This window comes from Ramularia collo-cygni (genome assembly GCF_900074925.1).
Source record: "Ramularia collo-cygni strain URUG2 genome assembly, contig: RCC_scaffold07, whole genome shotgun sequence".
NCBI classification, from domain to species: Eukaryota; Fungi; Ascomycota; class Dothideomycetes; order Mycosphaerellales; family Mycosphaerellaceae; genus Ramularia; species Ramularia collo-cygni.
This window is the reverse complement of record NW_019716261.1, coordinates 640,945-664,434: the sequence shown is the minus strand read 5'-3', so window position 1 is coordinate 664,434 and position 23,490 is coordinate 640,945. Positions and strand designations below refer to the sequence as shown.

Below are 23,490 nucleotides of genomic sequence, written 5' to 3'. Positions count from 1 at the left end.
CACATGTACACAAACATCGATGACGGTCCGGACTCTAATTAAAGATAATGCCGTGCCCATGTGGTGAGAAGCACACGTCAGGCAGCGTACGATCTGATACGGCCTTTCTGACGCCGCCGAGAGATCGAGGCGGGCAAACAATGTCTCCGCGTGCTTACCAAACAAGTGATTGCTTAGTAGGGTGCGTGAGGCGTAAGGCGAGGCCCGGACATTCGCCATGAGAAAAGTCCGGATGCAGTTGACCCACATTTTTGCGCCTTGTGAAACAATGGGGATCGGATCCTGCCAGAATTTTCCTCATGGCGACAACGCATCAAGAATACTGCAAAAGGTGAAGTGTGATACGAGACCCATGTCGACCAAGTGACAGGCATGGAACTTGATAGAACAAAACCGCTAGCATCGGTCTTTTCTTGTTGTGGTTGGCCGGATCGCCAAGACACCTCAGCGATCTCCCCGTACCAATCCGGAGCTCTGGAGCTTCGGGTTTTCGACCGCCGAGCTTTGGCAATCGGGCTTCCTTGTACAAAACCTCGACATGCGGATGGGGTGATCGAGGGCGACCGATGATGATGTCACGTACAAGGCTGGACATCAGTTCGCGATTTCACCCTGCGTTCATCACATCCATCTGGACCTTTAGCCTCGATTTTCACGTCTTCGCTTAAGACAAGCCAATGATGGAAGACTACAGCATCTCGACGCATCGGCCTGGGAAGCGCAGCCTGAGAGGAAATTGCGGTCAAGCCAGTCAAGAGCAGCATGTGAAGGGTTGCCAATTCCACTCCGATGCGTCAAGAAGCTACATGAAAACAGTCAAGAGAACACCTTCGTATCTTGTCAGATTGGGACAATGAGGTGCGTCACATCTCGGACAAGTCAAAGTCAAGAAATGGGCATCCTTTGAGATATACACGAGACTGCGAGGGAAAGGTATTATTCTCAGGACGCTACTCGAATGGGCAATTCCAACCGCCATAACCACATGTACAGGACTGCTTGTCGGCATCATTCATGGCATTCACCTCGAAGCAAGCCGCTAGCTAGGCTATGTGCCCGACGACTCCCCACTTCTGGGCATGAGGCATGCATACAGCGTCTTTCTACATCGAAGGCTTGTAAGACACACGGACTCCCCTTGAGCAGTCTAGGGCTGGTGCGTTGGCAGCGAATCTATTCCCGCTCAAGTAGCAAGAGAGAACCTTTGTTCATCAAGAACAGCTCCCGGTGCGATCAGACACTGTATGACTGCTTCGTGCAGCCAAAAATCCGATGTCTAGTTGTAACTTTGGGTCAATTGCAGACGCAAGACCAAAGCTGGAGGGACCAACAACACCGCTTGTTATGGGCTTTGGGCCTGGTTGGGAGCCTCAGTACGCAAGCAACAAGCTGGTATGGTCGAGTTATGATTCGTTGCTTGACGATCATCACTAAAGGTAAGCGTGAAGCCTTGGACCAGATTTCTCGGACGTGGCAAAGAGCCTGATGCAAGACATCTGGTTGTCATCAGGACAGATGTTCGCAAAGTCCCGGAAGTCGCGAACTCCAGCTCAGATCCACTAGCTATGTCGCCGGCGGATTCCCAACCGCAGTGCCCTTTCCTACGCTTCAAGCAATACAGGCTATGGTCCCTCGGATCGTGCCAACTCTTCTGAAAGCGGCATGGACATGGACGCATGCGGTCGAGCGCGACACCCTCGACGAGCTCATAGAGCGAGACGAACTCCAGCTGGCAGTAGCGACGAGATTCTTCGAACCGACGACAAAAATGACCTGATGGGGGTGGGTCTGTCCAACAGTGAGTGGGAGCAACTTTTCGGGGATGGGCTGCCTCGAACCTGTGTCAAGTGTGGAGAGCTCATTTTTTTCAAAAAAAAACCCCGCTCTGTCATTCCACGCGTGCTAGGTCGTGAAGACCACTGGAAGGAAATCCAGCCGGCACCGTATTCCACCAGGGTATGTTCTGTCCTCAGAGGATCCGACCATCGCAGCATTCCAATGCGGTGCCATTGCGCATAGGAAATCGTATTCTACTGGGTCTGCTGTTCCAAGGAAAAGTAGCACATATGAAATCTTCTACCCAGTGGAGAACTGCAACACTAAGTTCAAAGTCAATGGGATGTCACTGAGCAAAGTCGCACATCACCTCCGGAATCATCATCAGTTCTACGCGGATGGCGATGTGCAGTACTTTGGGGAATTCCACCATAGTATTACAAGCCCAGACAAGAAGACTGAGACGGACAAGATGGTTGCAGTCCCCTCGAAGGTCATGGAGGTTTCGATGTCTCCTTCGTACAATGGCTCAGCTGTGGCAAAGGAAACCGCACCAAGCAGTGTAGATGCTCGCGGATGGTCAGCTTGTCCAAGGCTTGACTCGCCGTAAGATCATGCCTGGTCGAGAGACCAAACATCTGGCGATACGATGGCGCGCTACGTACGCAGGACATCATGCTATCACTTGGATAAGCACGAGGCTCAGCTCTCGACATGGAATGAGACACGCGTCGCCGATGTTTGTTGGGTCCTGGACTTACACCAACTCTGCTGGCTGCGAATGCCACCCTTTGTGGTCATTACAGCAACTGCATTTTTTGGAGTTGGACGCTTTGCTCCGATGAACGCAACATGTGTAGTGCAACCAATGTCTCTAACATTTGACACGATGACATGTGCACATTGATGAGCTCTCTGCTATGCTTGGCATCGTAGATATAACAGCGTGAAAATAGACGCAATCTTCATGTAGCGCGCGCCGCAATTGATGTACAGCTTGGCTTCAATGTCACTATCTGATCTCACCACTGTCAGTTCGATTGAAATAGAAAGAATTGTATTTGTTTCAATTCGCAAGTATAAATTCGTGCAGGTTTCGTTTCTAGCACTCCGCTTTGCTCCGCATGTGATCAAGAGGGTCCCACGCGTGCACTCGACCTCACCGCGCCATCAACTTGTCCAACTCACGAAACCTCCACTTTGAAACAATCACCCTGCGACTTGACGAATCCCACCGCCGCGAAGATCAACATAGTCACCTGCCGAAAGAGAAGGACGGCAAATCGTGCTGCTATTGGCTGAGCAAGTACGCGCGAGGACAACACAGACGCTCAACGTAGCCTGCACTGGTAAGAACCCTCTTTATTCCGTTTGGAAGGCGCTTTGTGGTTGGAGGAATCTGGAAAGCACTGTCGCTGCATCAAAGTAAGAGCGCGCAGGCCTAGTGGTGCACTGTCAGGCCGCAGCATGGCGCTGGAGCGTGGAGATACCTCTCGCCTATCTGACACCGAGGGTGGAGAGAAGCCGGTACGAGAGAAGCTACAGCAGGCGCACATTACCCACGACACGAGTGCACCCGATACCATGGTTAACAACGACTCGGGCGAAAAAATGGCCAACAGCAACGAGGGTCTGAAGGTTCAGCCTCGAGGCCTACTGCAAAAGAAACGTAGCTACGAGGAAATAGAAGGCGAAGCAGTCAAGGACCCAGTATCCGCACCGGCAAAGCACCACACCCGCAAGCGATCACGCGATAGCACTGCGGAGGAGGACCAGCTTAACAACGGCCGCCGGAAGGTCTCTGGAGAGCGTGCAAGAAATGGCGATGTCGCTGCCGAAATCGATATGGACCACAAATCAGGAACCGACGACGCCTCCAAGACACCGCCACAAATCATCACGCCCGAGCCAGCGGCCGAGGGTCAGACGGCGCCGACTGTTGAAGAAGTCGCCAGCCCGAAGACCAAGCGAAGCAGACTACTCTCCGAGACCCCAGCCACTGAGACCGATAATCCCGTGTCCAACGGCAGCCAGGCCTCGACTCAGCCAACCACCCAGATCCCAGCCGGCAGCGGCTTCGCAAACGCCTCTGCGACCTCGCCATTTGGCACTCTCGCTGGGAGTAAGTCGCCTGAGCCGACAACTTCAGCCAGTGCATTTGCCGCCTCAGGCTTCAGTGCACTATCCGGCTCCTCGGTCTCTGGTTTCGGCTCTGTTGCTAAGGGAAGCAGTGGCTTTGGCTCGGGTGGAACCTTTGCGACTGGAGCAAAGAGTGCCTTGAGGAGTCAGGGAGAGAACGAGCCGCCGAAAGCTGCAGGCTTCGGAGGTACCTTGAGTCAGTCGTCTCTGCTGTCAGGTGCGGCAAGTAGCACGCCGAGTGCATTTGGATCTGGCGCATCGGGATTCGGTAGACTCGGGTCTGAGGGCAGCGGATTTGGAAGCGCATTGAGCGGCACTGGATTTGGAAGCTTGTCAGGTGGCGGACTGTCCAGCTTCGCGAGCGGTGGTAAGGCCCCTGCTCCGTTGGGAGGTAGCTCCAAAGCCGCGAAAAGCTTCGGCGCACCACCAGTCGAGGATGATGACAGGAGCGAAGATGGAGGGGATGTTGAGGACACCACAGGCATGAAGAGTCCGTTGGCTGTTGCGGAGGAAAAGCAGGATGAGCGCTTCTATAAGCAATCTGTGGAAACAGGCGAGGAGGACGAGACGATCGAGTTCTCTTCCCGTGCGAAGCTCTACAACTTTACCGCCAACGCCGAAGGCAAGAAGGAGTGGCGAGAGCGTGGCCTGGGTTTCTTGCGGCTGAATGTTAAGAAGCTGTCCGATGAGGATGAGAAAGCAAAGGCGCGGCTGCTGATGCGTGCAGATGGGTCGCTTCGGGTGGTGCTCAACACGCCTGTCATGAAGGATATGAAGTTCGGAACGCCAACGGGGGGACCGCCACAAGGAGGTTATATGCTGTTCATGGGTACTATCGAAGGCTCCTCTGGACTGGAGCTCCTTCAGGTTAAGGTGAGCGCTGTTTAATGCTGGTGGTCTTTGATTCACGACTAATTCAACACAGATGAAACAGCAAAACTGTTTGGACCTCTACGATCGGGTCACCGAGCTTCAGGAGAGCATGTGACGACGGCGAACTGCTGCCAAGGTCAAGACAAATGGTTAAGACATTTGCAACGCGGGGATGGCACTCAAGGATGGCATCAAGCGATTAACAAGTATCAAATCTTGAATGAACTGCCGTCTGGGTCTGGCTAGATGGTGAGCTCTTGCGATATGTGTGTGTAGGTTGGCCCCTACTCAATCACGTATGGCGAGACGACCGGGAGACGAGACGAGCCAGCAGGGCGGGTGCGGGGCATGTCTCCATCTTACATAGCATGCATATAATATATGGGACACCAGCCAGCCGGCAGTCACTTGTTGAGTCGTTGGCATTTGAGCTTTCTCGGATGCGGTTGGTTGAGTTATTAGTTTTCGGGTTGATGAGGAACCCATATGCTCGTCTCTTGAAGTTTCGTAGGGCATTGGAAATGTTCCGATAGCATGGGAGACTTCGCAGCCGTTACTTCCATTGCGATTGAAAGATCAAGTTGACTCGACAATGGATGCTGGCAACGATGCACAACAGATCGCCGCCTCAGCCTGGGTACGTTCAATGTTCAACTCGTTGGTAGTATAAGGGTTAGGGTTGGGTTAATGTGGCACAGAACAATTGCATCAGGAAAAGGGCAGACAACATCTACGAGTCTGCTGAATCTCTCCAACCTCAAGGTACACCGGAAGATCATGTGCAAACAACGTGCCCATCCATAGCCAAAGCATAGCAAGTTTGCCTGACCGTCATAATACCTAGTGAACTCGGCGGCATTTGGCTCTGCACAACAGAAGTCCGTCCTCTGAATACAAGTCACMCTGAACGTGACATTCAAAGTTTTACAATCCATCACTCGTCAGGCCCTGCTCGGCTCAGTGCGAGCCTCCAATCGCGCTCATGCTCCAAAGCGTTTGTCAAATTCATCAAACAGTCGTGGTGTGATCTCATCACTACTTCCACCTTCCACCTTCCACAGAACACCCCTTTTCTCATAATAACCCAACAGATCTTTGGAGCTCTCTTCAAATGTTTTTAGTCTCTGCCTCCATACTTCGGGCTTGTCGTCATCCCTCTGGATTAATGGCTCGCCAGTGATATCATCCTTGCCATCCTCCTTTGGGGCGTTAAATGTGGTGTTGTACACCCGGCCGCTCTTCGGATGTACCCATCGATTACCGATCCTCCCCAAAATGACTTCCGTAGGCGTATGTACATGTATGGCGAGATTCACCGGAATCATCTTTTCCAACTGTGCGGCTTGCGCAGCATTTCGTGGGAAGCCATCAAGGATGAAGGAAGCGTCTGGATGGTCCGAATAGCGGTACTCCGAGTCCAAATCGGGAGGAAGATGGATGTAATCGTTGTGTTGAACCGACTCTGTGATGGTAGCATCCGAGGAGATCTGGGTCGAAGCAAAGTTGAGAGTCATGGGCTTCATTCCGTCTGCGGGGATCAGCCAGCCGCGGGTCGTGAGTGCGTTGCGAATCAGACGCAGTATCATGGAGTCTGGGACGAGAGCGCCGCGATTCATGAGTTCGGCAGCTTGGTTGCCTGGTGGGAATGTCAGTCGCATGATCGAATTTCATATCAAATGTGATTCTCTTCTCACCCAGCGGCGTTTTATTTCGAACATTATCTCGCAGCAGATCCCCCGAGCTTATTGAGGAGAGTTGCGGAAAGCGGTGCAGTAAGCGTTCGGTTTGAGTGCCTTTGCCTACGCCGGGAGCGCCGATAAGAATGATGCGTGCCGCCTTGCGTAGCTGTGACGTGACAGAGGCACCTGCCATGCTTACGACCGTGTTGTGGATGTTACTGCGGCTCAGAAATGGTATGCGATCGTTTTATGCAGTCCGTGAGAGTGACAAATGGCAGCGGGACGGTGAGTGACGAATAGCTGACGTGAAGACTCGTGAGCCTCCTTCACGCTGGGCGGACTAGCTGCTGTCGTACTTTGCCATTGTGATTGTGGATCAGGTGTCGTAGGTGGGCGTACGGACGACAGACGACAGAGCGAGCTCGTGAAAGTGGTGAAGAATAAGTTGAAATGGCGGGGAGTGGAAGTCAGTTCGGGAAGCTCCTCTGGACTCGGCTCTCTCYCTCGCGTGCACCACTCGTTTCCTCCGCACAACTCCGCATGGCCGAAGAACTTTGTGTGACACTCCTCGGCAGTCGTTTACCAAAACTATCGCAAAGCCTCAATATACGTTGTGTCTCGCGTCGCATGTTGGACTGATTGATCATATCTGGCGTCTTCCATTGATTCTCGCGGGCTCATTCTGCTCGTCGGTGAAATCTACCGGCCAACGTTGCCAACTCTCCGGCGCGGATGTCAAGGTCCTCATCAAGCTCAATTTGCTTGTATTCTGCTGAAAGAAGCCTAGTGTAGCGATGGAAAACCTCCCAATACGCCAATAATGATCTACCGAACGCCAGGGCAGGCACGGGTCGTCTAAGCTTTTCAGGGAAATGCGGCTAGAAACAGAAGGCGCGGGAACCTTGGTGACGTTCCAGGCGCAAGAAAGTGCTCAGCAAATCCCACCTCGTCTCATCGCAAACGTCCCCTCAACATCACCCTTTAACTCGTTTTGCTGATCCCTACAACAATACCCACCGTACGTACATACGCTGCCGGCCAGCATGAATTCCAGCCGCTATGCCTCGCAGCTCGCGCCTCTGATGCTGCGTGGCAATCGAATGGCCATCTCTCGCGCCGCTCGCCTCCCTGCCCGCATTCCTGCCATTGCCATCCTAGTGCCATACCGCGCCATATCCACCGGATCATCCACCACACAGAATGGTGACAACAGTGGACCTCCGCCAGGCTTCAACATGGACCAGGCGAAGAAGCCACTCGCCAAAGACGCCGAAAGGAAGGCCGCAAAAGAGCAAGGAGTAGCCATTCCGTCGAGCAGACCCACCGAGTCAGCGCCAACTTCAGCTGAAGAGAAACGAGCGCTTGACGAACTCGCCTCTCAAACTGCCAAAGAGAATGCTGCCGACAAGAGCAAGGTGGTAGCGAAGAAGGAGGACAAGCCCAAGAAGACAATCTGGCAAAAGGTCAAGCACGAGGCTCAACACTACTGGGATGGTACCAAGCTGCTGGCAACCGAAGTCAAGATTTCTTCCCGCTTGGCGTTGAAGATGGCTGCTGGATATGAACTGTCGCGGAGAGAGAACCGACAGCTCACCCGTACAGTTCAGGACTTGGTGCGATTGGTGCCCTTCGTTCCGTTCGTGTTAGTGCCCTTTGCGGAGCTCTTGCTCCCAGTCGCATTGAAGCTGTTCCCCAACATGCTTCCTTCCACCTACGAGGGCGCAAAGAGCAAGGAAATGAAAGCCACAAAGCTTCGATCTTCAAGGAAGGAGGTCTCGCAGTTCCTCCGACAGACCATGCGCGAATCGGGTCTCCCCATCTCTCAAGTGACAGCTCAGAAAGAAGAATTTACGGAATTCTTCCGCAAGCTGCGCGCAACGGGTGAGGAGCCCACCAAGGCAGACATCATCAAGGTCTGCAAGCTTTTCAAAGATGATCTTACTCTGGACAACTTGTCGCGGCCGCAGCTTGTCGGTATCTGCCGATACATGAACCTCACAACCTTTGGTACGGACCCCATGCTACGATACCAAGTTCGGAACCGTATGCGACAGATCAAACGCGACGACAAAGCTATCAGCTACGAAGGCGTTGAAACGCTCTCCGTTCCTGAGCTGCAGAATGCATGCGCTGCGAGAGGACTAAGGACTCACGGCATGAGCCCAGGTCGCCTCCGGGATGATCTTTCCTTGTGGCTGGATTTGAGATTGAAGTATGGCGTGCCCAGTACTCTGCTTGTACTAAGCAACGCTTTCATGTACGCTCAGGGCAAGGATACGGAGTTCGACTCTCAGCTGTCTGCCCTGCAGGCCGTCCTGYCTTCCATTCCCGAGGAGTTATTCCACGAGATTGAATTAGAGGTRCACAACGCCGAGGGCGCAGTCACCAACAAGCAGAGATTGCAGGTCTTGCGCGAGCAGGAAGAGCTACTAGCAGAGGAGGCGCAGCAGGCCGAGGAGCAGAAGGCTTCTGGACGCACAGAGAAAGTGAGTGACAAGGAGGATATTGATGAAAAAGAGGAGGACATCAAGCAGGATGCCGCTCTTACCAAGGCTCAACAAGACGCCCAGCTCGAGATGCTGGCCTCGGAGCAGGATCTTGGCAAGCAACAAAAGGCACAGGCTGATAAGCTCGATGGCCCTGAAAGTGAGAAGGTCGAGAAGAGATAGTCGAGTTTGTGGTAATATCAAGGGATTTGAAAGCGGGTTGGCATTAAATGCATAGAAGCATAGACTCTGGATCATGGCGTTTGATGGAGCTTTTCCTTTGTCTCTGCGTAGTGGGAAATTGGGCTACCACTGTTGTGTTACTAAGAAGACAAAAAACCTGACTAGGTCAAATTTGAAAGGAGGAAAGGAAGTGGATATTCAGCTCAATGAATTTTCGGAACCCATCACTGTACGAAGTATCTCTCTGCTCATTCCGATGAGAGCTCTACAATGCTTCTCTTGTGTTGTCTGATCTAGCCGCGAGAAGGCTCTTGGCGAGGGGATTGGAAGCACGAGGTCCTCAAGCGAACGATAGCGCGACTGGATATGCTTCGCGGCGAACCTGGCTTCTGTTCAAGAGAGGGGAACGTTTAGCACGCCGCATACAGACGGACCTCTGCTTACTGCTCATGTCCCCAGACAGAGAACGAGATCAATCATGATCGAAAATTTTAAAAGCAGAACCGACTTCCGACATCGCAGCATACTTTGACGAATTCACGGCCGTCACAGTGCATTCTCATTCCTAACTGAAAGGAGACAATCTGCGTGATGCTGTACTCCAACACATCGAAGGAGCCTTCGAGGCTCTCTTTCGAAGAGGAATGAATCCGAGTGGTGTTGCAGATTCTTCTCGAGAAGCTCGTGTTGCCCTATCTATGTAGCAGAGTCGGACGTATCTCGGATGTGATGCATTATCAGACCGGGGTAGGCGACGGCGAGGTCTGTGGCTTATCTCATCATGATATCAACTCTTCGAGAAAATGTCAGTCGTCGACGATAAGTACCGCCGCGTTCTCTTTGGTTCAAGAAAATCGCTCCACTATTTATCGACATCGATCATTCTCACTGCTTCATTCGACCCCTGGAACTTTACTAGAAGAAGATGGCCGCATCAGTCAACAAGAATGCAACGTCCAGGCTATTCAAGGGAATGCGACTGGGAGAGATTGAGCTCCAACATCGTGTCTGCATGGCTCCTTTGACGCGTTTTCGGACCAGCGATTCCCATGAGATCTTGTCAATGGCCGTGGAGTACTACACGCAGCGCTGCTCAACCCCCGGAACGCTTATTATTGCGGAGGCCTCGATGATATCCCCAGAAAATGGCGGAGTCCCCAACATGCCTGGCATCTATACCGAGTCTCAGATTGGAGCCTGGAAAGCAGTGACGGACGCTGTTCATGCCAAAGGCTGCAGTATCTTCTGCCAACTGATAGCTGTGGGACGAGCATCGAATCCAGACCAATTGCAGAAAGAGGGCGGGCACAGACTGATCAGCGCGAGCGCTTTACCGATCGATGCAGCATCTCCAACGCCGAGTGAGATGACAGAGGAACAGATCCAGCGAGCAATCTCGCAGTTCGGGCAAGCGTCAAAGAATGCCATCGCCGCTGGGTTTGATGGTGTTGAGATCCACGGAGCCAATGGTTACCTGGTCGATTGCTTTATCCAGAGCGTCAGCAACCATCGAACCGATCAATGGGGTGGGGACATCGAGAAACGAGCCCGTTTCGCAGTGGAGGTCGCCAAGTCTGCAGTCGAAGCGGTTGGAGCATCTCGTGTAGGATTCAGGATAAGTCCATGGAGTTTGTTTCAGGGGATGAAAATGGATGATCCGGTGCCACAATTCGTGCGTCTGGTTCAACTATTGAAAGCATTGGACATCGGGTATCTGCACATTATCGAATCAAGAGTCACCAACAGCTTCGATGTTGAAAAGACCGAGGGCATTGAGCCCTTCCTGGAAGCCTGGGGTCAGGAGAAGCCTGTCTTGGTCGCCGGAGGCTTCACTCCGGCTGTGGCAATCGAAGCTGTTGACCGTGAATATCGAGACTACAACGTGGCAGTCGTATTCGGCCGATTCTTCATCTCGACTCCCGACCTACCGTTCCGTGTGAAGAACGGTCTGCCCCTGAATGCCTACGACCGTTCGACCTTCTACGCGGCAAAACAAAAGGAGGGGTATCTGGACTATCCTTTCAGTCAGCAATTCCTGGAACAAGTCAARGTCTGATAAGCCAGCCTCGCCAGTTGTCCTGGGGACACAGTATCATGWGGCCTTGGGATTCCATAGATTGTCCATGCCAATGGCTCGACCCTTTTATTACTCAGCAATCATCCACACTGAACGACATTTTCGGTGCCATTCGGGACGGCGCACAGTTTTGCGACTTGCGGTTCCAAGGTCCATCTATAAAGAGAGACGCATGCCATTATCATTTTGACAGGTCTGTCGGTTATTGGAGCTCTCTCGGTCGCCGCCCTCAGATTGTTGCTAGCTCGTGGTTAGGCTCGTGCAGAATGAGACACTGTAGGGTTTCTCTGAACAGTAGAGTGTGGTGCTAAACATCAATCCGAACACAGTCCGAGACCTTCGTATGTTTGTTGACGGAAGACTGGGGAGTTGCGGGCTCTAGACAAGACCTACAGGGATTTGGTGGTCGCTTCGCTTCCCGCGCTCATCCGTGCCAAGGCCGCTACCAATTGTTCCGCAGCTTCCTGTCCTTCGCCCCGACCTCAGCCCGACCTCACCTCTCCATCACAAGTCTCGACTACTGTTACCAGCATGTTGCCCAATCTCCCATCCCCTATTCGAGTGATTCGTCGTAGCCGGGAAGCTCACGGGGCCCAGAAGAGGTCTTTGTGATCGACGCGCTACGGCCCAAAGCCCAGCATTCGGATACGAATAGTCCCTGACCACGAGCCAAATTATACACATGGCCACCGGGAACAAGAAAACTACATCCTCTTGCCACATCGGGCTATAATCTACAAGTATCTCACACGGATGCTTTCCCGTACACAGTGTGAACTCCTCGAAAGTCCTCAATCGTACCAATTGGGTGCGGCTAATGAAGATTGTCCACCCTGGGCCTTGCTGGATTGGTACATGCAGTAGAGTTCTATTCCGATCCGTCTAGAGGCCACACCTTTCTGACAGCGTGCCCAGAGACGATCGCTTTAGTCCGTCAGGTTGGGCAAATTGCTCGGCCTTTTTAAGCATGATGTTCCTGTGCATCCCAGAACACGTCCTCCGCACTTGCACGCTGGCGCTTACTCTGATCGGTCCGTATATTTTGGAGAGTATGATCAACTCCGGCATGGGAGCGGCTCTATTATTCATGTGCAAAGGCTCCACAAAATCGATATTTGCGAGACGTACAAAGACACGGCGCATTCATTTCCCTCTCATGGGAAGTTCGAGCCGGAACTAAGTAAGGCGCGGCGATCATCGCAGTGGAAATGCACGTGGAGATGGCCTATATGTCTTAACTAATGAGTAGTTCCCCGATGAGTCAGGACTAACATCCTTGCCCAGCTCAAGGATGGCCACGTTGCCCTGGAGCTAGACTATCATTGAGCCCCTAGGTCCCGTACTGGATTAGTAGTGGATGAATTCGCAAGGCACATGGCAGCCGCCAGATCGATATAGGTGTAGTCAGGAGCCTCCAAAAGGATCCGAACCGCGTTTGATTGCCCGCCCCGCGAGTCCGGTCTCTCCGCTTCACACGGTCTCCATGTTCTACATACCGGGCGTTCGGTCTAAAGGCCTCTTCCATCCRGGGACTCCGAATATACCAGCGGAGGAAGTTCCGACCAAGCACCTGTGCATCCACTCAAAAGGGTACAATGGGCCATCGGTACGCAGAATGTCGGGCTATAGGCTTAATCAATCGTTGGTCATTCGGTAGGCAGCGACTGCGGTCTGGTTCCAACCACGCCTCTCTCGTTAATCTCGTATGGCACTCACTTGGGTTATTCCGCTATTCTTAGCCTCCAAATCGGGCGGCAGCTACGGGTAGCAAGATTCCACGCATGGGATGCGTTCGCTAGACGAGATGTGCGTGATTTCCCAAAGGTCTTTCAGGGGCCTAGACTTTCAAGTGACGACTAAGGTAAGGTACAATCTGTGAGGACGTCTATAAGTCCACATCCCGCATCTTCTGATTCAACTCCTTCACCTTCATCATCAATTTTCTTCACACAGCTTTTCAGCATCAACGTACTTCTTCACCCTAGTCACTCTTTTAACTGTAAGCTACCGAGGCCTACTGAAGCTGTACACCCACTGACATACTTTTAAGAGTACACTCAATCAAAATGCGTTGCGCTACCATCCTCTCTGGCCTGGCCCTTGCCGCCTTCACATCTGCCCTCCCTACCGCTGTTGATGTCAAGCGTGAGGCTGCTCCTCAGCTCTTGAGCCTGGGTTTGAGCGCGGACGTTGAGGCCGACGTGTGCCTCAACCTGGGACTCGGAGTCAACATCGACCTCGAGGCCAACGTTGCCCTCGGTCTTCAGCTCAACGTCGACATCGACGTTGATGTCTCCCTCTGGGCCACCCTCGACCTCCTCGCACAGATCCAGGCCAACATCACTGCCCTGGCCTCTGTGGACGTCTCCGCAGACGTCGATCTCTCCGTTGAGATCACCGCCACCATCAACGCTCTGATCGAACTCTCCGTCCAGCTCCAGGCTGCCGTCAGCATCGTGGACACTGTCAGCCTCAACATCTCTGCCCTCGTTGAGCTGGTTGCCACCCTCAACGCCCAGATCACTGCCATTGACGTAAACACAATCACCTCCGACGTTCTTGCTACCCAGGTCTCCACCATCAGGAAGACTGTCAACAAGAGCACCGCTACTACCCTCTCTGGTTACAAGACCTACTAGTGTATGTTCGACTGTTGATATCAGTTTACTGGAACTCAATCTGACGATTTTTCCAGCACTTCCCTGTGGAATCCCATAATGGCTTTACCGAGGCCTATCTTTACAATCTAATGCGGCGCACTGATGTGTCATGCAATGCACGAAAATAAATTTCATGTACATAATGTCAACAATGAACCTCGATTGCCTCGCCATCGCCTCTGCCCTTTTCTCCAATGTCAACCCCGTCTCAACCCACACATAAATGTTTGCGCCCATCATCACTCCCTTGTTTCTCGCTGAGCAATTGATGCTTCCAACTCCTCCAGCGGCGGAGATTTTTCTCTTGGCTGTCCGGGGAATTGTACATGTTGGCTTTCATTGCTGGACCTGGTCATGTGCGGTTCGGCGTACGCGGGAACAGGCTTGACCTCTGGGCTTGATATTCTGTCCTTTGATATTGGCTTCTTTTTGGTCTTGCAACGAGCAATGAGCGCTGACAATTTCTGCCGGATTGTGGTGAGAAGTCCAGCCATGTTGTGTTCTCACTCTTGGAGGATGCTGAAAGGATTGTTATACACGCGAGCTGTTTGTAGCGACGATAGGAATCTGCTCTTGATCTCGATACCGATCCGTTTGCTGAGAAGTCACTGTTTGTTACGTACGATCTTGAGATGCATGTCTGAGGTTAACATCGACTAATGTTTTAGGTAACGCGGGTATTAAATCATTTCGAGTATAGGCACCCATGTAGTCTGGGAATTTCCAGCGACTGATGTCGTTTCAGTAACAGTCAATCACGTTGCTCATACCAATGTTCTCATTTCTCAAGCAAATCTCTCTTTCGAGCTTCCTCGGGTCATAAAGCCGCGTCCGCGTGATATCATCAATCATAAGGCCATTCGCAACGATCTCAACAAACCCATCATAGAGTTCTTCGATTAGCAGAAATCATGACTGTAAAACCATCACCGCCAAAGATCCATATCTCCACCATTGCCTTGCCACCATCTCCTCTTCTTCACCACCGTGTCCGCCTTTGGCACAGCAACAAATGCTCTTGGCCAGCTCTGACTTCGCAATCTATCGCGTTCGTGTCCTTCTTGGAGAGTCCTCATCTCTGCTCTCTGAGAGACAACGTTTGCCTCCTTCGTGAAACGCGACTTGGGCAGCTCGGGCTTCCATAGGGGTAGTGGTGGCGGCGTTTCGAAAATTGTATGTGGTTTTGGGGATTGATGGAGTTTGAGAAACATACTGAGTGCTTCTTTGGTCAATCTCGTGATGTCAGTGGGAGATGAATTGAAGCGTTGGGAGAGAATTTTGATGGAAGTGGAAGTGGAGTGTGGCAAGTGCGGCTTGAGGAAAGAGCTTTGGTATGGAGAGGGAAAGACCAAGTCGGACTGTCAATAAATGGGTACGTGTACTCGCGAAAAAACCAYGCGTTATCAGTTCCGGACCATTGCCAATTGGGCATGGTGAATGTGTTTGCAAATGTCTCATGAGATCGATTTGATCACGTTTGCGCTGGCACTCATCGGCTCATGTGATGTCTGACATCTCAAACCCATGGCGATTTCAGCCCTCTCCAGGAAATTCTGGAGGAAGGTTTTGCAATCGGAAGCGAAGATTAATCCACTGCCCACTCCTTTTCCCAGAAGACCACCAGATCCTCCCAGTCTTTTGCATCGATGAGATCTCGGAGCTTCTTCAACGTCTGTCTTACTTGTTCTTCTTTCGTCATTCCAGAGGCTTGATCCGCAAAAGACGAAGACGAATTGAGATCTGGCGCAGAATTGAGAACTAGGCAGCATCCCTCAGCCAACTCCCGCACGCCGTCAAAACAGTCACTCAGCAGGAACGCAGTCTGCTGACTCAAAGGCTGCGTGACTGTGCAGTGCTGAAGGAGTTGGAATGGCGTTGTCACGGGAGCTTGCATTCGCATTGGACTCGCAATCACGGAAAGATGGCTTTGAAGCAAAGCTGGTAGAGTATCGAGCGTCGGCAGTGGTATAATCGATGCGTKGAGGTCTGAGTGGGAATTCAGTTCTGCTTGCAGTTTGCAGAAAGAAAGCATTCCACTCGTGTCGTGATCTTCAGACGAGGCGATGAGAGTGCTGGCGGATGCGAAACGAGCACCTGCTGGTGGAGAGATGAGAAAGATGGTGGCCATATCTTGGCCACCAGTGAGATGAGTAAGATGCCGAATTCGTTCGATYGTGGGCTTGATTTTACTTTCCGAGACGGACGAGGGCGACAAAAGGAGTACGCGGAGTTGGCGTGGATTGGTTCCAGCCTTTGGGCCGACGTAGAGAGCGATATCGTGCGTTGCGAGGTCGTTCTCTTTGGACGAGGTTAGTGCAGCACCGACGTTTGGATTGGAAATCACAGACCGCGCAGACCCAGAGCTGATGGCGATGTCAGCTTCGGCAAGATGGAGGCAAAGTCGAAGCTGCGTCGTCGTAGGCTTGTGCAGAACATTGCAGTGGCGGGCTTTGGAGCAGTCTGTGAAGTCTTGGATATCATCGGCTTGGATGTAAGGTCAGCAACTCACCCCCGAACACGGGAGGTCACTGTGAATTGCAGTCGTAATTTAGTGGGGTATCATCAATGTACAAACCGTAAGTAGAGTACCTGGTAGAGGCGGACTCTTCCAAATCTTACACACTTCATCGCTCCTTCCTCTCGGTATTCGGCGGACTCTTCTCTTCCGACTGCGCCTCCGCTTCACGCCTTTTCAGTACCGCTGCCTGCTTCTTGTCCTCCAACACCTTTTCAATGTCTGCCTTTCTCTTCTCCGCTCTCCTTTCTTCCCGCCTCGCCGCATCGACCGCGTCATCCTCTGCCCTGTCCACCACGATCTTCTGCCCCGGTTTGTGTATCGCAACCAATGGCTTTTCCTTCTCTGGCATTTCCCCTTTATCCCTATCCTCCTCCATGATTGCGGTGTCCTCTTCACCCCGGACCCAACTCCAACTCAGGGGATTCCACCAGCTCCAAGTCTTGCGGACCCTTTCCTGCCGCACCCTCTCAATCAACGCCTTTTCGTCCTCCAAATCCGGATCCAGTCTACTTCTCAAGCCCTCCACCTCCAACTCCAATTGCTCAAGGCGATCAGCTACATTGTCGCGTCGTTCGCTCTCCTTTCTGCGACTGCGCCATGCTTCAACCATTAATAGACTGACAGCCACCCCGAAGATGAAAGCTTCCGAAAAGAAGTTAGCTCCCAGCTCGATGGCTCTCGTTTCAGACAATGGCTTGATTTTCGGCCGAGAAGACGACACTTTCTCCTCTTTGGGCTTGCCATCTTTTGCGTCTTGCTCCTCCTTCGCTTTTTGCGCATCGTATTTCAGCTGTTCTTCCTCGGTTCGTACAATGGGTGTTTCCGCTTTGCGTTTTCTCTCCTCCGCGGCTCTGACTTCTCGATCGACCATGCGTTGTTGCGCATCGGCATCGTGTAGAATTCCCAATCTCATTCGCATGTCTATCCGGTGGACCCGTTGTGCCTGTGCGACGGCAAACCTACGGAAGCCTTCATGCTCTTTGGTCTGCCGTTTAATGTAATTCTGCACAGCGTCAATGCCAATTTCGAGGGTGGTTGGCGATTGTACTCACTCCGATGGGTTTTGCTGCAGTCCGGACGACCAATGAAAGGAGCTTGAAAGTGAGCGACATGGTCGAATTTGTTCAAGACGGATGATCAGGGGGTACTTCGACCCAGTATCAGTGTTCAAATCATTTCTCGCGCCGACCAAGAGAAATCTCGATGCAATGTCAACGTCGGAGGACTCATCTTGAGAATTAAACGGCATGTTCGGAAGTGAGCGCCGATGGTTCGCTTCGGACTCAGGTCCGGTGGTTCGTGGTTGCCCCTCACGACCACCAAAATCCGGATCCATTCAACACGAGTCGAAACACTATGCCACGGCACACGACCAACGATTGATCCATATCATCCGACCGCGCAGAACACGCCCCATGCGATAGCAGTGCGATTAATCTCAGCAGTGACCAGCGACAGCGCGACTCAACATGTCGTCGTCCTCGATCCACGCCGACCCTYCGCCGCCCATCGTCACCGAACCGACCGGAATCGATTATGCCACAGGACCAGCGCTGGGGAAGGGTATGATATATGAGAACTTATCTTAGACATCACACTGACTCCTCTCCAGGAGGTTTTGCCATTTGCCATCGCGCGGAAAGATATGAAGACTGCAAACCAACTGGACAAATTGTGGCCTTGAAGATTGTGAAGACGAAGATGGAGCCCGCGAAGCTCGCTCAAAAGGTATACGCTACACTGTCGCAGCACTTGATGCAATCCACTAACACGGCATATGAGCAGTTTGTCACAGAATTGCAGATTCACAGCAAGCTGTCACATCCCAATGTCGTCACCTTCTATCGCGCTTTTGCATTTCAGACATCCACATATGTCGTACTGGAGTTGTGTTCCAATGGATCTCTCGCGGACATGCTCAAAAAGCGTAAATTCCTCACACTTCCCGAAATACGAAGGCTGGTAATCCAGGTCTGCGGTGCCGTCAAGTATCTTCACTGTCGACACATTGTACATCGCGACCTCAAAACTGGAAACCTATTCCTTGATAAGAACATGAACGTCAAGGTGGGAGACTTCGGGCTGGCTGCTCTATTGGTGACGGAAAAGGAAATGGAGGTCAGGAGACGAACTACGATGTGCGGAACACCAAACTACCTCGCCCCGGAAATTCTGGAGAAGGGCAAGGGTCATGACGAGAAGGTGGATCTATGGGCGATTGGGGTCATTGCATACACACTTGCTGTAGGAAAGGCGCCCTTCCATGCCAGCACCAAGGAGGAAATCTACAAGAAACTCCGATCGGGAACTTACACTTGGCCAGAGCTAAGCGCGACGACAAACCAAAGCTCAGACTTGAGGGAGCTTGTTTCAAGTCTGCTTGTACCAGAGGAGCAGAGACCTTTGCCGGATCAGATTGTCAGCCACTCTTTCTTCCGTATTGCGTACGTGCCCAGCGGTATCCCAGATTCCGCGAGAACAAGAGCACCTGAGTGGCCTGCAGTCACCGTTCCCTCACCAGATATCGTCCGAAGAGGGTACAGCGATACATGGTATGCCCTCTGCAAGGAGTCGGGTGTTGGCGAGCTGTCTCCTGGGAATTGCTTTCCATTGAACAAAGGCCGGAAAATACGAAGTGTTGTGCACGACATTGCCGTAGAGGAGGCGCTGGGGAAGACTCCGACGATGCCTCTCCCGAGAGATGTGGTGTATACTTCGCCAGTGAACGATCTTGATGGAAAGTCCACCCTGTCGCAATTCTCTGTACGAGGGTTGAAGGAGATTGCCCACAATGAGGTCGCAATTACACGGCCAAGAGTGCAGACAGAGACAAGAACCAAGGACGCTGAGATGATGCCACCTCCGGTGGTACCAACACGCGCCGCCCGGTCGGGATCCATTCGCAAGACCGCCAGAACAATCAGCGAAGAGGCTGCCAAATCATCCGAAACTGTCAAGATTGCATCTGATTCATCATCCGGACCGTCTTCCTCTGCAACTCTCAAGGTCGGCAGAATACGGCCTGCTCCAGTGGCCTCTAGCAGCGCCCCTGTAGTCCAAACAGCGCTCAAGGAATCAAACAAGTCTTCAACTACTACGTCAACGAGCTATCAGACTGCCAAGTCATACYAAGGATCAGAGGATAACGAACAGCCAGAAGGCACGATCAAGAGGAGCGCAGATGCGAGCCTGGCGAGAAGGCCAAGAGGAGCAACGAAGACCGCGAAAGAACGTGCAGCATCCCCTGTGGACACTGTATCAGTTCAACCTGTGGCAGAGCTACCAGTGAGAAGCGCAAGGGTGCGATCGAAGCCATCGACCAACAATTTTGGTCCGTTCTCCACCCTCGAAGAATTGAAAGACACCCGTCCGCTTCCGTCCAGATATCGTAAGAAAGTTGCATCTCCGGAGGTGATAGAGATCCACTCAGATCCCGACTCGTCATCCGGTAAAGACGACGTCCCAACAGCAGGAACACTTCGACTACCTCGTCCACCTCAAATGACCCGAAGACTCCCACAGCCTCAGCGACGCCTAACACCAGAGGAAAGCAATCCGCCAATAGTTGGTACAGATCCCTCCACGGTGCTTGCTAATCTCGCCATTTTCCGCGACAATCTTGCATCCGCATTGTCAAAATCTTCATTGGCGGCCAAAACGGCATCTTCGACACATCATCACGCCTCGACAGACTCTCTACCCTTTGTCTCCCGCTGGGTGGACTATAGCCGCAAACACGGTGTTGGCTACGTACTCTCTGATGGGACCGTCGGCTGTATCATTAACGCGACTGCAAAGCTCAACGTCCCTACCACGCCCGTCACCCATGTCCTAGTCCGCAATGGACAGCGATGGCTGTCGAAGATCGGGAAAGACAAGGCATTCTCTGGCATAGACCAGGTCCCACTGGAGATCTTCGAGGACTGTGGCGACGAAGGCGTGAGGCGAAAGATCTACAAGGGGCTAGGAAGCGTCAAAGAGGGACCTCTGGCTGTCGAAGCGGAGAGAAGAAGGGTACTGAGTGTATTGTGGGTCAAGTTTGGGAGGTATATGTGCCAAAGTCTGGACGACAGCGGCAAGAGAGAGGAAGCCAATCGATCGAACGAGGGCGAAGGCAACTTTGTGCGTTTCTACCAGAGAATCGGCAATGTTGGTGTCTGGGGTTTTGTGGACGGTTCTTTGCAGGTTCGTCTCTTTCCAACATCCTATCGCGGCGAAGTGTGGCTAATCTTGGCATCGATAGGTTCACTTTCCCGACCATACTAAGCTTGTGCTCTCGCCCTCCGGGCTTGCCATCAGCGCCACAGTACTCAGCACCGAGGCCGCAGCTCACCTCAACCTCAAAGGCGAATTGCTTCCCGCTCACGTCAACAGTCGGACTGTTCTTGCTGATGATGTGCACGCGTTGCTTTTTGAGGGCGGACGCTTACGACAAAGAATCGTGCGCGCAAACCAAATGACCGAGAAGCTGGCCTTTCTCCAGGACATTGTCGGGCAATGGGTTCGCAATGACGGCCTGGGTCGTCTAGACGAGGACCACGACGAGGGGAAGAGAATTAGCTGGGGTGGCATGGCGACAATGGACGCAAAGAAGGTGGRTCGGGTTTGTGTGGGGAGACACGGGGGAGACTCCCCAGCAATGTAGACCGGAGAGACCATTTGTTGCATGCCTTCATTGGTTGGAAGGTTTTCGTTTTGACGACTGTTTGATGACTGCTTGTCTGTCTCTACTTGGACATGGGGGGAGTTACACTGGGGGCGTTGATTTTGGTTGGACTTGGACAGTGGACGCATTGCGAGGCGCTTTTTGTTGATGATGATGACGATAAAATCTTTGTCGCGTTCTGGCGTGGCGAATGAACTGAGCATGACATGCGCTACCTAGGTACCCAAATTTCCACGTGCCGTTACTGCACTGTACCATCAGTGCCATCGACGATATGGACCGCATAAACCCCCGTCCCATCCCAGCCTGCGCCAGCCAGCCGGCCYTCAGACAGACAGCCAAGGCTCAAGGTCACGGCTGGCCCAATCGAACGGAGGCTGAGCATATCAGCGGTCGCCCTAAACCTCGCAGTTGTGATGCCAAGTTCTATTGATCTGGCACAGATCACGTCCCAGGGCGCTTGTCTGACATCAAGGCCCCGTGATCCTCAAACCTTCAGACCTTCAGACCATACGCTTTCCGAATGCCCACACAGTCCGATATCAAGCCTTACAAAGTCCGTAGAATAGCGTCCAGGTCAACACAAATGACATAAGGCCACCAAACAGATCCCCCGCCCATAGATCCGCAACGGGGTGGAAAAAGTAAGCTTTCGCATTCTGTTCCGCTTTGAGGGAGAAAATGAGCACGGATACAATGGCAGTGCCGAAGAAGTAGAATATGAATCCGGGAAGCGATTCCAGGCCCATTGTACCTGCTGCTACGCCGAAGAGTGAGGCTGTGAGAGCGCGGATATTTGAGACGGTCTAAGATGGGTTAGTCAGATGCTGCAATGTTGGTATAGGAGAAGCGGTGGAGAATTTACGCGAGCATTGTGCTGGACACTGTCTTGTACTATGGGGTTTATTGCTAGTTCCCGCTCGTCCAACATTTTGTGACTTTTGGTGTTCGTTGTCTCTCCTTCACGGATGGGGGCGCAAAGCAGTCGTGTAGGCTCCGAGAAGGAGGGCTATAGCTTCTTGACTGAGTGGTGTTTCCCGGTCAAGAATTAGGCAGCTGATGGTGTATCGATTGTGGATGTTTAATCTGATGGACTGGCATCGGGAGACTTGACGAGAGGTGACATTCGATGGCCATAGAAGCTCGGATCAACTACGGGACCCAAGAGCCTGGTCCCACCAGAACGCGCTTCCTCGCGTTCAAACTTCAATTTGTGAACGCGCTCCCAATCTTCCCCTCCACAGAAACATCGCCTCTACCTTACACTCCCTCCCGTCACCACATTCACACGCAGATTTCGCCCATATCGACCAACAAAAGTCATCCTCCACAACACAAATACATCAGTCAAAAGTAAGCATTCAAGTCCCGTGAAAGAGGCAAAAGCTGACCACACAACAGTGCTTGAGGCACGTCTAGAGCAGGCCAACTTGTTGAAGAAGGTATGTGATGGACTCGCATGTCTATCATCCATTTCACTTGCCATCTGACATGCTATCCACAGGTCGTCGACGCCATCAAGGATCTCGTACAGGACTGCAACTTCGACTGCAATGACTCCGGCATTGCGCTCCAGGCAATGGACAACTCGCACGTCGCGCTCGTGTCGATGATGCTCAAGTCAGAGTCCTTCTCGCCCTTCCGCTGCGATCGAAACATCGCCCTCGGCATCAACCTCTCCTCCCTCACCAAGGTCCTGAAATGTGCCCAGCCCGAGGACATCTTGACCATGAAGGCAGAGGACGCACCCGATGTCGTCAATTTCACCTTTGAGAGCTCCGAGAGCGACAGAATCAGCGAGTACGATATCAAGTTGATGGACATTGACCAGGAGCATCTTGGTATCCCGGACACAGAGTACGCGGCGACCATCACTCTTCCAAGTGCCGAGTTCAGACGCATCACCGGAGATCTTAGTGCTCTCTCCGAGTCGGGTAGGTTGACTCATACTTTTGCAAAACTTGGGAATGGGAATACTAACAACTGAATAGTCGCCATTGAATGCACGAAGGACGGTGTCAACTTCAAGTGCAGTGGTGACATTGGAAATGGCTCTGTTACGCTTCGTTCACACACCGACGTCGACAAGGAGGAGAACAACGTCGAGATCAACCTCACTGAGCCCGTCGCTCTGACATTCTCCCTCAAGTACCTAACGAATTTCTGCAAGGCTAGCGGCCTTAGCAAGTCGGTGAAGCTCTGCCTCAGCAACGAGGTTCCACTTCTGGTGGAGTATCCTCTGAGCAATAACAGCTTTCTCCGATTCTACCTAGCACCAAAGGCAAGCCTCACGATGTCCTGATCAACGACGCATTACTGACCATCGCCTCACAGATTGGTGACGAGGAGTAGACTGCTCCCAGTTATGAAGTGTTTGCTAGACGTGCATGGAAGGAGTTGAAGGCGTTTGATGGTGGTGTGCTATGAGATGAG

At 52.4% G+C, this 23,490-nt stretch overlaps 10 protein-coding genes; 6 read left to right on the top strand and 4 right to left on the bottom strand.

Moving 5' to 3' along the window:
• Positions 1-3,243: 3,243 nt before the first annotated feature.
• On the top strand, positions 3,244-4,903 carry RCC_05219 (uncharacterized protein; the record flags this gene model as incomplete). XM_023770493.1 has 2 exons in its annotated part: positions 3,244-4,788; positions 4,841-4,903. The coding sequence occupies 2 exons, from the start codon at positions 3,244-3,246 to the stop codon at positions 4,901-4,903; spliced, it is 1,608 nt and encodes a 535-aa protein (XP_023626261.1).
• An 865-nt stretch (positions 4,904-5,768) lies between these two features.
• Positions 5,769-6,660, bottom strand: RCC_05218 (related to adenylate kinase 2; the record flags this gene model as incomplete). XM_023770492.1 has 2 exons in its annotated part: positions 5,769-6,424; positions 6,483-6,660. The coding sequence occupies 2 exons, from the start codon at positions 6,658-6,660 to the stop codon at positions 5,769-5,771; spliced, it is 834 nt and encodes a 277-aa protein (XP_023626260.1).
• Positions 6,661-7,510: 850 nt separating this feature from the next.
• On the top strand, positions 7,511-9,136 carry RCC_05217 (related to suppressor of mrs2-1 mutation; the record flags this gene model as incomplete). Its single annotated transcript, XM_023770491.1, has 1 exon — positions 7,511-9,136. The coding sequence occupies one exon, from the start codon at positions 7,511-7,513 to the stop codon at positions 9,134-9,136; it is 1,626 nt and encodes a 541-aa protein (XP_023626259.1).
• Positions 9,137-10,061: 925 nt separating this feature from the next.
• RCC_05216 (probable NADH:flavin oxidoreductase/12-oxophytodienoate reductase) lies at positions 10,062-11,192 on the top strand (the record flags this gene model as incomplete). The annotated part of the gene is made up of 1 exon (XM_023770490.1): positions 10,062-11,192. The coding sequence occupies one exon, from the start codon at positions 10,062-10,064 to the stop codon at positions 11,190-11,192; it is 1,131 nt and encodes a 376-aa protein (XP_023626258.1).
• Positions 11,193-13,279: 2,087 nt separating this feature from the next.
• RCC_05215 (uncharacterized protein) lies at positions 13,280-13,852 on the top strand (the record flags this gene model as incomplete). The annotated part of the gene is made up of 1 exon (XM_023770489.1): positions 13,280-13,852. One exon carries the CDS (start codon positions 13,280-13,282, stop codon positions 13,850-13,852), a length of 573 nt encoding a protein of 190 aa, XP_023626257.1.
• A 1,606-nt stretch (positions 13,853-15,458) lies between these two features.
• On the bottom strand, positions 15,459-16,309 carry RCC_05214 (uncharacterized protein; the record flags this gene model as incomplete). XM_023770488.1 has 2 exons in its annotated part: positions 15,459-16,171; positions 16,222-16,309. The coding sequence occupies 2 exons, from the start codon at positions 16,307-16,309 to the stop codon at positions 15,459-15,461; spliced, it is 801 nt and encodes a 266-aa protein (XP_023626256.1).
• Positions 16,310-16,497: 188 nt separating this feature from the next.
• Positions 16,498-17,503, bottom strand: RCC_05213 (uncharacterized protein; the record flags this gene model as incomplete). XM_023770487.1 has 2 exons in its annotated part: positions 16,498-17,394; positions 17,444-17,503. The coding sequence occupies 2 exons, from the start codon at positions 17,501-17,503 to the stop codon at positions 16,498-16,500; spliced, it is 957 nt and encodes a 318-aa protein (XP_023626255.1).
• Positions 17,504-17,860: 357 nt separating this feature from the next.
• RCC_05212 (uncharacterized protein) lies at positions 17,861-21,036 on the top strand (the record flags this gene model as incomplete). XM_023770486.1 has 4 exons in its annotated part: positions 17,861-17,954; positions 18,004-18,119; positions 18,177-20,576; positions 20,635-21,036. 4 exons carry the CDS (start codon positions 17,861-17,863, stop codon positions 21,034-21,036), a joined length of 3,012 nt encoding a protein of 1,003 aa, XP_023626254.1.
• Positions 21,037-21,599: 563 nt separating this feature from the next.
• RCC_05211 (related to ER membrane protein complex subunit 6) lies at positions 21,600-21,988 on the bottom strand (the record flags this gene model as incomplete). XM_023770485.1 has 2 exons in its annotated part: positions 21,600-21,863; positions 21,923-21,988. 2 exons carry the CDS (start codon positions 21,986-21,988, stop codon positions 21,600-21,602), a joined length of 330 nt encoding a protein of 109 aa, XP_023626253.1.
• Positions 21,989-22,409: 421 nt separating this feature from the next.
• RCC_05210 (probable proliferating cell nuclear antigen) lies at positions 22,410-23,409 on the top strand (the record flags this gene model as incomplete). XM_023770484.1 has 5 exons in its annotated part: position 22,410; positions 22,459-22,499; positions 22,562-22,991; positions 23,049-23,338; positions 23,392-23,409. Coding segments are annotated over 5 exons (780 nt in total).
• Between the last annotated feature and the right edge of the window lie 81 nt (positions 23,410-23,490).